Source organism: Muscardinus avellanarius (assembly GCF_963383645.1).
Source record: "Muscardinus avellanarius genome assembly, chromosome: 21".
NCBI classification, from domain to species: domain Eukaryota; kingdom Metazoa; phylum Chordata; class Mammalia; order Rodentia; family Gliridae; genus Muscardinus; species Muscardinus avellanarius.
The window spans coordinates 24,986,391-25,000,982 of NC_137807.1; the positions used below are offsets into that span (position 1 = coordinate 24,986,391).

The 14,592-nt window shown below is 60.9% G+C and overlaps 2 protein-coding genes across 3 annotated transcripts; one reads left to right on the forward strand and one right to left on the reverse strand.

Annotated features, from left to right (window-relative positions):
• Positions 1–1,673: 1,673 nt before the first annotated feature.
• On the forward strand, positions 1,674–7,751 carry P2RX6 (purinergic receptor P2X 6; the record flags this gene model as incomplete). Its single annotated transcript, XM_080717829.1, is given in 15 exon segments — positions 1,674–1,807; positions 3,792–3,942; positions 4,593–4,664; positions 5,362–5,437; positions 5,581–5,674; positions 5,747–5,827; positions 5,902–6,043; positions 6,127–6,236; positions 7,038–7,131; positions 7,209–7,274; positions 7,404–7,481; positions 7,568–7,636; positions 7,638–7,668; positions 7,671–7,686; positions 7,688–7,751. Coding segments are annotated over 15 exon segments (1,278 nt in total).
• Positions 7,752–9,736: 1,985 nt separating this feature from the next.
• On the reverse strand, positions 9,737–13,920 carry SLC7A4 (solute carrier family 7 member 4; the record flags this gene model as incomplete). Of its 2 annotated transcripts, XM_080717385.1 has the most annotated exons (5): positions 9,737–9,927; positions 11,048–11,156; positions 11,361–11,998; positions 12,939–12,976; positions 13,583–13,920. In XM_080717385.1, 5 exons carry the CDS (start codon positions 13,918–13,920, stop codon positions 9,737–9,739), a joined length of 1,314 nt encoding a protein of 437 aa, XP_080573511.1. The 2 variants fall into 2 exon arrangements, with proteins under 2 accessions (XP_080573511.1, XP_080573510.1); XM_080717384.1 differs by having other exon boundaries at positions 12,939–13,920.
• Between the last annotated feature and the right edge of the window lie 672 nt (positions 13,921–14,592).

A 14,592-nucleotide genomic window follows, 5' to 3' on the forward strand; every position in this document is an offset into this window, starting at 1 on the left:
AGTCACGCCGGTATCACAGACCTCGGCCCCCCGCCCGGCCCAAAGAGCCGCTGCATTTGGAATGCAGCCCGGGAATGTGGGCGGATCCTCCTGCAGCTACGGCCAATCGCAGGTGGCAAACAGACAACAGACACTCACGGCAGCCAATAATAGCGTGCTTCCCTGAGGCAGTTGCCCGGGCAACCCGCTGTTGTGGTTGCAGCAGAACCCCCGGCTACCTAGCCAGGGTAGGGGAGAGCAGTGCCGCGGGGCTTACTCGGGGTGGGCACCTGGCAGGAGTTTCTTCATCTTGCTCTATAATGAGGTTCCTGGGAAACACGCCTGACTCCAGAGGTTGTGTGGTAGTCACTGCACTTGGGGGTTCGGAAGGGCTCTGCGGGGGCCCTGGAGAGTCTCAGAGGCAGGTGACCCTCCTCTCACTTGGCCCTCCAGTTCTCAGTTCTCCCTCACGCTCTGCGGATCCCTCCACCAGGAACACCCCTCCCCGACTTCTCTTGTAGTATCCCAGGATCTACACCCAGTCCTACTTTTAAAAACATTTCTTTTGAAGCTGGGCGGTGGTGGTGCACGCTTGTAATCCCGGCATTGGGGAGGCTGAGAAAGGAGGATCGCGGTTCACGGACAGCCTCAGCTACTTAAGTGAGGAATTCCGCAATTCAGTGAGACCCGTTTCAAAATAAAGAATAAAAAAAAAAAATAGGACAGGGGCTGTAGCTCGGAGGTAGAATGCCCCTGGGTTCCATCCCCAGACCCGCATAAAACAAAACAAAACAAAACATTTCTTTTGTATGTGAGTGGTACTGGGGATTGAACCCAGAGGCATTCTACCTTTGAGCTATACCTCCAGCCTAATTTATTTCTTATTTTTTTAGGTTTCTCACTAGGTTGATGAGCGTCTCAGTACTCGCTTGAGGCTGTCCTCTAACCTGTGGTCCACCTGCCTCAGCCTCCCAAGCACTGGGATTACAGGCATGCACTAACATGAATTTTCTTTTTTCCGGACTGGGCTTTTTTTCTTTTTTTGTGGTACTAGGGGTAGAGCCCAGGGGCTGTTCTGCCTCTGGGCTACACTCCCAGACCCATTTTATACTTTATTTGGAAACAGGATCTTACTAAATTGCTGAGAGTCTAAGTAGCAGAGGCTGGCTTTGAAGCTGTGTGATCCTCCTGTCTCAGCCTCCTAAGCACTGGAATTACAAGCGTGCGCCACCACGCCCGGCTCTCCGTACGGGACTTTTAAAAATATTTTGAAACAGGGCTCTGCTAAGTTGTTGAGGGTCTTGCTAAGTTGCCAAGACTGGCTTCAAGCCTGCAGTCCTGCCTCAGCCTCCCAAGCACTGGGATTACAGGCGCGTGCCTCATGCCCAGCTTTTTTTCTTTTCTGAAACTTTCCTTGGCTCTTCCTCTGGGCTTTCCTGCCCCCATGCAGCACTCAAAACACCTGTCATTCTCACCATATAAGGAACTGCAGTCAGAGGGCAGGGGCGGGCTGCCCCTCTCTGATGTGGCCAGGGACTCTGGAGAGTTTGGGACTGAGCCCAGGCCTGCCCTAAGTGGAGGTGTCCCTTTAACAACGGCTGGCCTGGCCCACTTGGGTACAGGCTTAGCTTTCTGTTCAGCGGGAGCTACAGCTGCTGTGCTGACTCATGCCGCCGCCAGCAGGGGCCCGGAGCATGGGCTCCCAGGGGGCCTTGGCAGCCTGGGGGCTTCTGGATTACAAAACGGAGAAGTTTGTGCTGACCAGGAACTGGCGGGTGGGCGCCTTGCAGAGGCTGCTGCAGCTGGGGGTCGTGGCCTATGTGCTGGGGTAAGAGCATTTCCCGGCCAGCGGAGGGATCCTGGTTGGTCCTGCCGGGCAGAGGGGGTGGGGTTCGGCTCTTTGGGGGCCAGGCTGTGGCCGCTTGGGGGGGGGGGTAGACACCAGGAAGGGCCAGCAGGTTGCAGGAACAAGCTGTGTGCCTGCGTTCTTGTGTGACCGCTGCCTCCTTTCAGGGGCCTGGTCCTCAGCCCCATGCTGGGCTCTGGGCACAGGAAGAACCACCCCACTCCTTACCAGGAGACACCCTGGTAGGGCAGGAGATACTTGTCATAGCATGGACTGGAAAAGTTAAAAGGAAAGCAAAGGGCCGTGATGGTGCACGCTTGTAATCCCAACATTTGGGAGGCTGAGATAGGAGGATCGCGGTTCGAGGACAGCCTTAGCAATTCAGTGAGACCCTCTGCAACTTAGTGAGACCCTGTTTCAAAACAAAATGAGCCCTTTTAATCCCAGTACAGGAGGATCACACGTTTGAAGCCAACCTCAGCAACTTAGTGACGCTTTCAGCAACTTAGCAAGACCCTATTCCCAAATAAGAAATAAAAATAGGTCTGGGGGCATAGTTTGGAGGAAGAAGGCCCCTGGGTTCCATCCCCAGTACAACAAAATAAAGTAAAAACCGGGTGTGATGGTGCGTGCTTGTAATCCCAGTACTTGTAAGATTGAGACAGGAGGATCGCAGGTTCACGGCCAGCCTCAGCAACTTAGTGAGGCCCTTTGCAACTTACTAAGACCCTGTTTCAAAGATAAAGAATAAGACATAGGTTGAGAGTGTAGCTCAGAGGTAGAGTGCCCCTGATAAATAATGCCCCTGGTGCCTAAATAAGTAAATCAATGGGTGGACAGCACTTGCATTAGACAGACGCAGGGTGTGCGTGAGGCGGTGGGCGAGGATGGTGAGCCCTGGGAGGAGCTATGAGGCTGCGCCCCAGGATGTTCCAGAGTAGAGGATGCCCCCTTTTTTTCCCCTGTGGCCTTGGGGGTTGAACCCCGGGGCCTTCTACCTCTGAGTTACACCCTAGCCTATATTAACAACAATAGTAATTATTATCATTTTATTTTTTTGTTTGAAACAGGGTCTTGGTGGTAGATTACAAGCATGCACCGCCATGCCTGGCTTTCTGGTTTTTTTTTTTTTTTTTTGCTGAGAGCCTACAGCACACGTCCCCTGGGTTTTCTTTGGCCAGGGCCCTCAAGGACACCACGAGGTTATGTTCTGTTGATTGTAATGCAGCCGGGCTTGCGATCAAGACATGTTCTAGAAGTTATGCGGGAGCTGGCAGGGCTCATGGGGGCCAGTGGTAGGAACACCCCAGTCTTGGGGCCAGAAAAGTCTTTTTTTTTTTTTTTTTTTTTGGTGCTGGGGATTGAACTAAAGGGCATTCAACCTCTGAATAGACCTCTGGCCCTATTTTATTTTATTATTTTATTTATTTATTTATTTATTTGCAGCACAGGGGATGAAACCCAGGGGCATTTGACCTCTGAGCTATACCACCAGCCTTATTTTTTTATTCTTTATTTTGAAACAGGGTCTCACTGAGTTGCAAAGGCCTCACTAAGTAGCTGAGGCTGTCTGCGAACCATGATCCTCCTGTCTCAGCCTTTTGAATGCTGGGATTAAAGCATGCACCGTCATGCCTGGCTTTATTTTTTTGTTTTGAAGCAGGGTCTTACAAAGCTGCTGAGGTCTCCTTACTTTTCTGAAGCTGGCCTTGAACCTGTAGTTCTCCTGTCTCAGCCTCCCAAGTATTAGCATTACCGGTCTGAGCTACGGTGCAGGGCCAGAAAGTCTTTCAGAAGGGAGCTGGGTCTAGCGGGGAAGCGTGGGGACCTGGGGTGACTGGTGAGGTGGAAGGAGTGGGGGCCCTGGATACTGGGCGAGGAGGCCTTGGTATGGGGGGAGGAGCTCAGCTCCTCCAAGCCCACCTGTGCCAGGGCCCCACCACAGTGTCCTCCACCTCCTCCCCAGGTGGGCCCTACTTGCCAAAAAAGGCTACCAGGAACGGGACCCGGACCCCCACATTTCCGTCATCACCAAACTCAAAGGGGTTTCTGTGACTCAGATTAAGGAGCTGGGGAACCGGCTGTGGGATGTGGCTGACTTCGTGAAGCCACCACAGGTAGGTCCTTGCTGCTGCTGCCGGGCACAGGTCCTCCCCGCTGGCAGCTCCAGCAGCAGCCTTGGGGCAGGGGTGTGTGGGAACAGGTGCGTGGTGCCAGGGGCGGCTGGAGGAAGTGGGGCCTGGACAGGGCTCTCGTAGGAGGTTTCCAGGTGGACGAGGGGGACAGGTCAGGAAGCCAAGCCAGGGGAACATGACCATGTGTGGGCCTCAGCTACTTAGTGAGGCCCTCTGCAACTTAGTGAGACCCTGTTTCAAAATAAAGAATAAAGCTGGGCGTGGTGGCCCAGGCTTGTAATCCCGGCATTTGGGAGGCTGAGACAGGAGGATAGGGGTTCATGGCCAGCCTCAACTACATAATGAGGCCCTTTGCAACTCAGTGAGACCCTGTTTCAAAATAAAGACTAAAAAATAGGACTGGGGTTGTAGCTCAGAGGTGGAATGCCCCTGGGCTCATCCCCAGCACCCAACACACACTTAAATTCTGGGGAGCGGGGGACATGCCTAGCATGTGCTAGATCCTGGGTTCCATCCCTAATACTGCCAAAACCAACCACCTGCCCACTCACCCACCCACCCACCCAGCAACCAGGCTTCTGGTGTCTCCAGTCGAGGGAGCCAGCAGGAGCCAACTGAGACTTGCCTCCTAGGGAGAGAACGTGTTCTTCCTGGTGACCAATTTCCTTGTGATACCAGCCCAAGTTCAAGGCAGATGCCCAGAGGTAAGGCTCCAGGGAGCCTCCCGTGGGTCCTTACTTCCTCCGCCAGTCTACGTCAGCAGCCATGGCTCCCTCCTTCCCCAGTGGTTAGAGGCCAAGTACGTACTTAGTATAATCAGGACATTGGGCTAAATCTTTTGGCAAATTATTTCATTTAGCTTCTCTCTCCCTCTCTCCTTCTCTCTCTCTCTCTCTCTCTCTCTCTCTCTCTCTCTCTCTCTCCTCTCTGGGATAGAACCCAGGGCCATTCTACCTCTAAGCTATACCTCCAGCCCCATTTTATTTTTTATTTTGAAACAGGGTCTAAGTTGCAGAGGGCCTCACTAAGTAGTTGAGGCTGCCCTCAAACCTGTGGTCCTCCTGTCTCAGCCTTCCAAGTATTGGGATTACAGGCACATGCCACTATGCCTAGCCTTATTTTTTTTTTAAACAGGGTCTGACTAAGTTGCTGAGGGTCTTGCTAAATTGCCAAGGCTGGCCTTGAACATTTAATCCCCCTGTCTCAGCCTCCCAAGTACTGGGACCTCAAATATGCACCGTCCTGCCCGGCTACGGCCTCCGCCTCCATTTCTTATTTTTGCTCTATAGCTGTCTTGTGTACTTCTAAAGGTGGGGCGAGACATTCCTGGAATGTGTGGGGCTGAGTCTCGGGGGAGATCCCCCGGGGCCACAGGTGACTGAGGTCTCCCGTCCACACCAGCACCCCTCCACCCCTCTGGCTAGCTGCTGGGTCAACGAGGACTGCCCGGAAGGGGAGACAGGGACACACAGCCACGGTAACTGTGAGCTCTGTCTTCCAGAGCCCCAGCAGGGCAGGGGAGGCGCGGGCCCCTGGGTGGTAGCTCTGCCAACAGCCCCCTGCTCCACACCCTCCCCAGGCCCCGGACATGGAGGGCCTTGAGTTCATCTTGTTTTCAAGGTATCAAGACAGGCCAGTGTGTGGTGTTCAACGAGACCCACAGGACTTGTGAGATCCAGGGCTGGTGCCCAGTGGAGAGCGGCACTGTGCCCACGTAAGTCTCCTCTGACTCCTGGGGCAGGGCCCAGGACAGGCAAAATCTTGGCAGTGTGCCCTCCACCTGCAGGACACCCCTGCTGCTCCAGGCCGCAAACTTCACGCTGTTCATCAAAAACACAGTCACCTTCAGCAAGTTCAACTTCACCAAGTAAGGGCGGGCAGGCCCTGGCCGGCCCCAGCCCTTCTGCCCGCCCTTGACCAGCTGATCACCGCCCCTCCCAGGTCCAACACCTTAGACACCTGGGACCCCGCCTACTTCAAGCACTGCCGCTATGACGCACGCTCCAGTCCCTACTGCCCTGTATTCCGCGTCGGAGACCTGGTGGCCGCGGCTGGGGCGCACTTCGAGGATCTGGCACTGCTGGTGGGCCCCCGGGGGCAGGGTCCTGGCGGGCTCAGGGGAGGGCCCAGGCCCCCACCAGTGGAGCAGAGATGTGCCGTGTGCAGGGTGGCGCCGTGGGCATCAGTGTCCACTGGGATTGCGACCTGGATGCAGGGGCTTCCGACTGCTGGCCTCGCTACTCCTTCCAGCTGCAGGAAAGGAGCTATAACTTCAGGTATGGTGCCTGCTTGCCACTCCCGGCCCGCGCCCCTTCACCCACCTCCTGTGGCCACGGGGATGACCACCAGGCCCTCCCTCTGGATACTCCAGTGTGTTTGTGCTGGGAGGGCGTGCCGCAGCCAGGAGGGGCATTCTCAGCTCTTGGTCAGCCAGCCTGGGCTCATCCGCACCCCCCCCCCAGTTCTCCACCCCGCCTGGTGTGGGCTGCCCACCTCTAGACCTTGGCATGGCCCCTCCTCCGCCCACCCTGTCTCCAGATCTCTCCAAGCCCGGGGGACTCCCCTTTTCACTGTCAAGTTAGGATTTTATCTAAAATAATAGAAATTTTTATAGAAAAGTTCAAAAGATAGGCCAAGCATGGTGATGCATACTTGTAATCCTAGTGCTTGGGAGGCGGAGACAGGAGGATAACAGGTTCAAAGCCAGCCTCAGCAGCATAGTGACATCTTCAGACACTTAGCAAGCCCCTGTTTTTAAATAAAAAGCTAAAAGAGCTGAGAATGTAGCTCAGACATAGAATACTCCTGTATTCAATCCCTAGCACGCACACACACACACACACACACACACACACACACACACTCCCCATAGAATGCAAGTTGAAAGCCAGCCTGGGCCACCTAGTGAGATGGTTTCAAAATATAAAATGAAAAAGGGCTGGGGGTAGAACACCTGTGGATTCAGTCCCAAGCACCACACACACACACACACACACACACCCCACAGGAAAAAATAGCCCCCGTAGCCCACCCTGGGAATGGGTGGTATGGCCAGCAGAGCCCCTCCCTCGCCCCAGGACAGCCAGCCACTGGATAGAGGAGCCAGGCATAGAGGCTCGGAGCCTGCTCAAGCTCTACGGGATCCGCTTTGACATCCTCGTCACCGGGCAGGTAGGGGTCTGGCCGGGAAGGGGTTCAGATGGGGCCCGGAGGGGCTGGGGCGAGGGCCCGGCCTGGATTTCTCTCAGGCAGGGAAGTTCGGGCTCATCCCCATGGCCATCACGGTGGGCACCGGAGCAGCCTCGCTGGGTGTGGTGAGTGCCCCTTCCGCGGGCTCCCTCTGGTGGCAGTGCCCGCCTGCCCAGGTCACAAGAGCCCCCTGGGCTGCAGGTGGCTAGAGGGTGGCTGGGGAGCTGGCATATGGTGGGCCCTGCTTCTCCCAGGTCACCTTCCTCTGCGACCTGCTGCTGCTGTACGTGGACAGAGAAGCCCATTTCTACCGGAGGACCAAGTATGAGGAGGTGAGCCTCGGCCACTCTGCCGGGCCCCTAGCCTCTGCCACGCTCCAGGGGTTTGGCTGACCCCTGACCTGCATCCTTGTCTGCAGGCAAAAGCCCCCAAAGTGACAGCCACCGCTGCATGGACCAAGCCAGCGCTTGCACCTGCCAGCCCCAGTGCGACTTAGCCAGTGCCTGCCGGCACCTGCCCCTTGACTACAGCTGCTGGGCCAGACCCCGGGGCCCGGGTGGCCCTGCTGGGGCGCCGGCACCCCCTCGCCCGCTTACTCCTGAGCCAGGAGCCGTTTCCTTCTGTTTGAGGCTTGGGGATGGGGAAGGACAGAGGTCCTGGCTTGGGGACTTCAAAGATGCAGGCCCAGCAGGCCCGGGATAGAAGTAGGGGGCAGAATCCCACCCTGGACTTCCCAGGCCAACCTCCCGCCTGGGTCCAGTCTTGCTTCCTGGGGAGCCACAGGAGCTGGTTCTGTCTAGAGACAGGTGGTGGATCAGGAGGCACGGAGGCGGGGAGCGCCTGGGACACCCACACTGCATCATGGGTAGACGCCAGCATCTGCTCAGCCACGGCCACCTGCCGCCTCCCTGCAGCAGCCCTTGGGCTACGGAGGACTTGGGGGGAGGGCCATGGGGCCGAGTCAGTGGTCACTGGGCCCGCCGCCATCTTCTATGTACCTCCTTGGAGACCCCCAGCACGACCCCCAGCACCCATGTCACCAGCTTTCATGGGAGCCCCAGGGGTGGGGTATGTCTGGAATGCACGCCATCCAGGGCACACCCAGTAACCTATCTGGGCACCTGGCGGGCCTGGACTGAGGCACACACACAGGAGACCCGCTCCCTGACACCAGGCAGAGCACTGCCACTGTGAGCAATGCCCTTCACAAAGGGTACCAGTCCGCTCAGGGCTGGCTAGGCTCTGGCTCTGGAACTTTCCTGGGGGTTCTGGGTCCTGCCTGATGGGGACCCCCCTATTCCTGCACTCAGGTGAGGATGGGAGGGACCACACTGCAAGGGGCCAAGCCTCCCTGGGTCCCAGGGTGGGCTGGGAGCGAGGGGCGCTGTGCTGAGCCTCGCTGCAGTAGCATCTGGAATTATCTAGTACCCAGGGCCTCAGCCAAGCCCCTGGTGTCCCTGCCTCTGCACAACCCCAGGGGCCAGGGTGGGAAGGCTCGCAAGCCACCAGGCCTGGTTCTCGGAGCTGGGCTGATGTACCTGGCCATCCTCAACATCCAGAGAAAGCTGATGTCACCACTGTAGTAAAGCTTGCCCAAGCCAGCAGCTCCCTGTGCAGTCCTTCCAGGCAGGAACCAAGGCCGGGGACCACAGCGGGTGTGACACAACACGGACAGGGATGGGAGGGCGCAGGGAAGGCCCAGGGCCGTCCTGGGGACCCCCGCCCCCAGACTGGGGCCCCACAGCCAGCAACGGGCTGGAAGACCGCAGGGGCGTGGGTTCATGTGCACCTGTGCAGCTGTGCACAGCTGTTGGACCTGGGAGGGAGCCACACTGTGGGCCAGCCGGAGCCAGGACAGCCGTCAGCTTACTGTGCACACGGGCGTGCACTGCAGGACGGCAGAGTGAGCCACGCAGGCACAGGCTGGAGGGGGATGTGCCGCGGTGCAGGTGCCTGAGTGCAGGTGTGGCTGATGTCCCCGGCTGAGCCTCGACACGTGCTGGGCCTGCTCGGATCCCAGGGAGAGCAAGGAGCCCCACTGCCCCTTCTAGGCAACCTCCTTGGGGCCCCGGCTCTGCTCCCTCCACCACCCCAGAGGACATGCGAGGGCCTTACCCACCCCTGCCAGGGGCCCCTCCTTGCTGCTGTCCTCTAGGCTGGGAGGGAGGAGGACCCCTAGACCCGAGTCTGTGCGTCTTTGCTGCAGATCGGGGACAAGTAAGTGTCTGGTTCCCTGGGCAGGTAGACTCGGTGCCACAAAGAATGCCACAGTGGACACACCGGTTGACTATACGGCTGGCCGGGCAGCTATTATTATGGATCTCCGGGGCTACGGCTTCTTCCCCACTCCCCCAACCCCGCCTGCCCAGGTAGCAGGAGTTGGTCATAAACAGGAAGGTGCTGGGCAGAGTCCATCGCACCAGCCCTGGCCGAGGCCCATTCTTGAAGACCCAGCTCAGGCCAGGCTGAGAACCATCCCAGCCTGGGCAGGCAGGCCTACGAGCCCCAGCTGCCCTGGATGGAAGTAGCTCTCAGCTCCTGCGGCCTCTGGAGGAGCGGGGGACGGCAGGGTGAGTGGGAGCCGGCCTCAAGGGCTGGCTGGCGGCTCCGTGCCCACAGGCTCCTGGGCCGGCGCCTGGCTAGCGGGCTGTGCGGGCTGCACCGTCTCGTCCAGGCTGCCACGGGGGAATAACACGTAGCCAGAGGTGGCCAGTGCTGGTGGCTCCCGCTCTTCCTCCTTGCTGTGCCTGATGCCGTAGCCAAAATACACTGCGAGTCCTGAGAGGGGGGGAGGGGACACGAGCTGAGGGGGCCCAGCCCGCCTGCCCTCCCTGCCCTCCCCTGCAGCACACCTGGGGCCCAGCCCGCCTGCCCTCCCTGCCCTCCCCTGCAGCACACCTGGGGCCCAGCCCGCCTGCCCTCCCTGCCCTCCCCTGCAGCACACCTGGGGCCCAGCCCGCCTGCCCTCCCTGCCCTCCCCTGCAGCACACCTGGGGCCCAGCCCGCCTGCCCTCCCTGTCCTCCCCTGCAGCACACCTGAGGCCTAGCCCGCCTGCCCTCCCTGCCCTCCCCCTGCAGCACACCTGGGGCCCAGCCCGCCTGCCCTCCCTGTCCTCCCCTGCAGCACACCTGAGGCCTAGCCCGCCTGCCCTCCCTGTCCTCCCCTGCAGCACACCTGGGGCCCAGCCCGCCTGCCCTCCCTGTCCTCCCCTGCAGCACACCTGGGGCCCAGCCCGCCTGCCCTCCCTGCCCTCCCCCTGCAGCACACCTGGGGCCCAGCCCGCCTGCCCTCCCTGCCCTCCCCTGCAGCACACCTGGGGCCCAGCCCGCCTGCCCTCCCTGCCCTCCCCTGCAGCACACCTGGGGCCCAGCCCGCCTGCCCTCCCTGCCCTCCCCTGCAGCACACCTGGGGCCCAGCCCGCTTGCCCTCCCTGTCCTCCCCTGCAGCACACCTGAGGCCTAGCCCGCCTGCCCTCCCTGCCCTCCCCCTGCAGCACACCTGGGGCCCAGCCCACCTGCCCTCCCTGTCCTCCCCTGCAGCACACCTGAGGCCTAGCCCGCCTGCCCTCCCTGCCCTCCCCTGCAGCACACCTGGGGCCCAGCCCGCCTGCCCTCCCTGCCCTCCCCTGCAGCACACCTGGGGCCCAGCCCGCCTGCCCTCCCTGCCCTCCCCCTGCAGCACACCTGGGGCCCAGCCCGCCTGCCCTCCCTGCCCTCCCCCTGCAGCACACCTGGGGCCCAGCCCGCCTGCCCTCCCTGCCCTCCCCCTGCAGCACACCTGGGGCCCAGCCCGCCTGCCCTCCCTGCCCTCCCCCTGCAGCACACCTGGGGCCCAGCCCGCCTGCCCTCCCTGCCCTCCCCCTGCAGCACACCTGGGGCCCAGCTGGGCCTCACTCACCGGCCAGCAGCCAGATGGAGAAGCGCACCCAGGTGAGGTAGCTCAGCTTCAGCATGAGGCAGACGTTGAGCAGGATGCTGAGGGCTGGGGTCAGGGGCACCAGGGGCATCTGAGGGCACAAGGCGGGGCGGAGCTGCAAGGGAGGCCTGCCAGCCCGGGCCTGGTCTTGTGAGCATTCACAGAGCCTCTGCCGTGTCACATCTGAACACACGTGCTCCCTCGCCAAGCACGGCACAGGGCCGAACGCATGGACCGGCAGGAGAGGAGGGGTCAGGGGGAGCAGCTAGGCCGAGCCACGGCTGGGGGAGGCTACCTGGAAGGTGTCCTGTCGGTGCTCTTGCTGGTGAGCCCCCAGGACCAGGAGGCTGAGCAGAAACACCACGGCGCTGGTGAGCAGCAGCAAGACATAGCCCCAGCGCGGGAGGTGCAGGGCCGAGTTCCCAAAGACCAGCACGCAGCTCAGGGTGACGGCCGAGATCACCAGGATGCCCAGTGCCCACGGCACAGTGGCTCCAGGGCCGCACCTGCCCAGGAAGCCCAGGTAGGGCTTCAGAGCCGGGCGCAGCTGCCCGGGCTCGGACACCGAGGCCTGCGTGGCACCCACCAGCTGGATGTGGTCTGAGAAGGAGTCGTACTTCTTAGTGGGGCAGGGGCTGGCTGGGCCCGGAGAGCGGGGCAGAGAGGCTTTCTGGAAGCGCAGCGTGATGATGCTGGTGGCCACGAAGGTGTAGGCCAGGAGCGTGCCAATGGACAGGAACTGGACCAGCGCCTCGAGGTCCAGCAGCAGCGCCAGGAGGGCCATGAGGACCCCGAACACCAAGATGCCCACCATGGGCACCTGTGTCCGGGGGTGCACGTGGGCAAAGACCTGGAAGAAGAGCCCGTCGGCGGCCATGGCGTAGACAATGCGCGGCAGCGAGAAGAGGTTGCTGAGCAGGACGGTGTTCATGGCTGCAGCGGAGGGGAGGCCCTGGTCAGCACGGGGGAGCCACCGGAGGGGAGGCCCTGGTCAGCACGGGGGAGCCACCGGCCGCTGCTGGGGGCTGGGGCAGGCGTGGCTCCTTGGAGACACCGGGCGAATCTGTCTGACTTTCAGAGTGCTGTGAGCGTGTATGGGGTTGCAGATTGTCACCCCGCCTCAGGATGGGCCCCTCCATTTAGTCACAAGGCTATTGGAGAATGCAGAGAGCAGAGTCCTGCTGCCCAGGAAAGGCCCCAGAGGCCTGTGCCCAGAGCCTGTGGCTATTTCAGTTCTGGCAAGGGGCCTCTCCAACAAGCCCAGAGGAGCGTCTCCCCACCAGTACCTTCCTCGGCCTGTTATGCACCTGGTAAAACAGAGGCCTGGAGGCAGGTGTGTTTTCTTTCTTTCTTTCTTTCTTTCTTTCTTTCTTTCTTTCTTTCTTTGGCACTGAGGATTGAGCCCAGGGGCATTCTACCTCTGAGCTACACTGCCAGTCCTATTTTATTTTTATTTTATTTCATTTTATTTTTTATGGTGCTAGGGATCGAACCCAGAGGCATTTTACCTCTAAGCTATACCCCCAGGCCGATTTTATTTCTTATTTTGAAACAGGGTCTCACTAAGTTGCAGAAGGCCTCACAAAGTTACAGAGGGGCTCACTAAGTAGCAGAGGCTGGCTATGAACCTGTGATCCTCCTGTCTCAGCCTCCCAAGTACTACAAGTGTGCACCACCACGCCATACTAGGAGGCTCTTCTCCCTTTCTTTCTTTCTTTCCTTCTTTCTTTTTCTTTTGCAGAACCGAAGATTGAACATTCTATCTGGGATTACAAGAGCGCACCCCCCATGCCCAGCTAGGGAGGTGCTTTTTCTAAGAGGTTCAAGGCAGGGCTCAGAGCAGGCCTCCCATGCTGTCCGTAAAGCCCCTTACCGCAGATGGAACCGGCTGCCACAAGGAAGCCAGCCCAGCTGTAGCCCCGCCGGTAGAAGGCGTCCGCGAGTGCCGAGTCGGGGTCCAGGCTGTGCCAGGGCACCATGAGAGTCAGCACGGTGGAGACGAGGATGTAGGCACCAGCTGCTAGCCCCAGCGAGATCGCGATGGCCATGGGCACGGCCCGCTGCGGGTTCCGGGCTTCCTCACTGGAGGCGGCGATGACGTCAAAGCCCACAAAGGCGTAGAAGCAGGTGGCGGTGCCCGCCATGATGCCCGAGAAGCCATACGGAGCGAAGCCACCCTCCTCGGTGCTCCAGTTGTGGGGGCGGGCCAGGACGAAGCCCAGGATGATGATGAAGAGGATGACCATCAGGCTGATGGCCGAGAAAGTGTGGTTGAGCCAGGAGGAGACCCGGGCTCCGCAGGACACAAAGGCCGAAGCCAGGAGCAGGATGCCAGCAGCCAGGAAGTCCGGGTACCGGGCCAGGAAAGGCACCTGCCAGGCGCCCACGTGGGACTCGGTGAAGTTGCGAATGCGGTGGCTGAAGATGGCATCCAGGGAGCCGCTCCAGGCGCGGGCCACCGCGGCGCCCCCGATGAGGTATTCCAGGAGCACATTCCAGCCGATGAGGAAGGCCCACAGCTCGCCCATGGACACGTAGGTGAAGAGGTAGGCGGAGCCTGTGCGGGGCACCCGTGCTCCGAATTCCGCGTAGCAGAGGGCTGCCAGCAGGGAGGCCACGGCAGCCAGGGCGAAGGACAGCAGCACGGCGGGGCCGGCCATGTCCTTGGCCACGGTGCCCGTGAGCACGTAGAGGCCAGAGCCCACCATGCCCCCCACACCCAGCAGGGTGAGGTCCAGCGTGGACAGGCAGCGCCGCAGTGCCGTCTCCATGCCTGACTCCTCCAGCGGCTTCAGCCGATTCAGCTTCTGGCAGAAGCGTGCCAGGCTGGCGGCGCTGGGCAGTCCCAAGACCATGGTGGCGGCTGAAAGGAGCCAGAGGCCGGGGCTGGGGCCTACGTGGGGAGACAGAGGGCATCAGCGGCCGCAGGCCAGGTCCCCCAGCCTCCAGGCCTCCTGGGCTGCCCGCCTCCACTGTGGGACCTGCACCTAGGCCTGCTGGAGGGCTGGGCAGGGGTCAGGGTGGACTGGAGGCCACAGGAAGCCTTCTGGACTGTGGCGGGGAGGCGAAGCCCCACCTGAGGGGCCCTGAGGGCGGGGAGGAGGCAGCCCCAGGAAGACAGAGCTGCCGTGCCAGCACCTCTCCTCCGGCAGGTGAAACCCGAGGCTTCCCGGGAGTTGGGCCCGCGACGACGGGACCCGGAACAGGGCGGGGCCGAGCGGCCACCTGGCCTCAGAGAGAGGGGTCACTCCACGGCCAGGCCGCCGGCGCACCTGCCCGCCCAGGCCCAGCCAGCTCCGCCCGCCGAGCCCCGCAACCCACCTGCTGTCGCCGCCGCGCAGCCTCTGCTCCGAGCTCCGCCCGCTCAGCCGAGGCTGGGTCCGCACTCACCGCCCCTCCCGGATCCGCCCGGGCCGGAGTCACGCCCGGGCCACACCCTCCAGAGGAGCCCAGCGCCAGGTGGTCCTGATGCTGCGTGCCCCCCCCCGCCGCCCCCAGGCCACATCCGGGTCCCCGCGGGGCGGGCG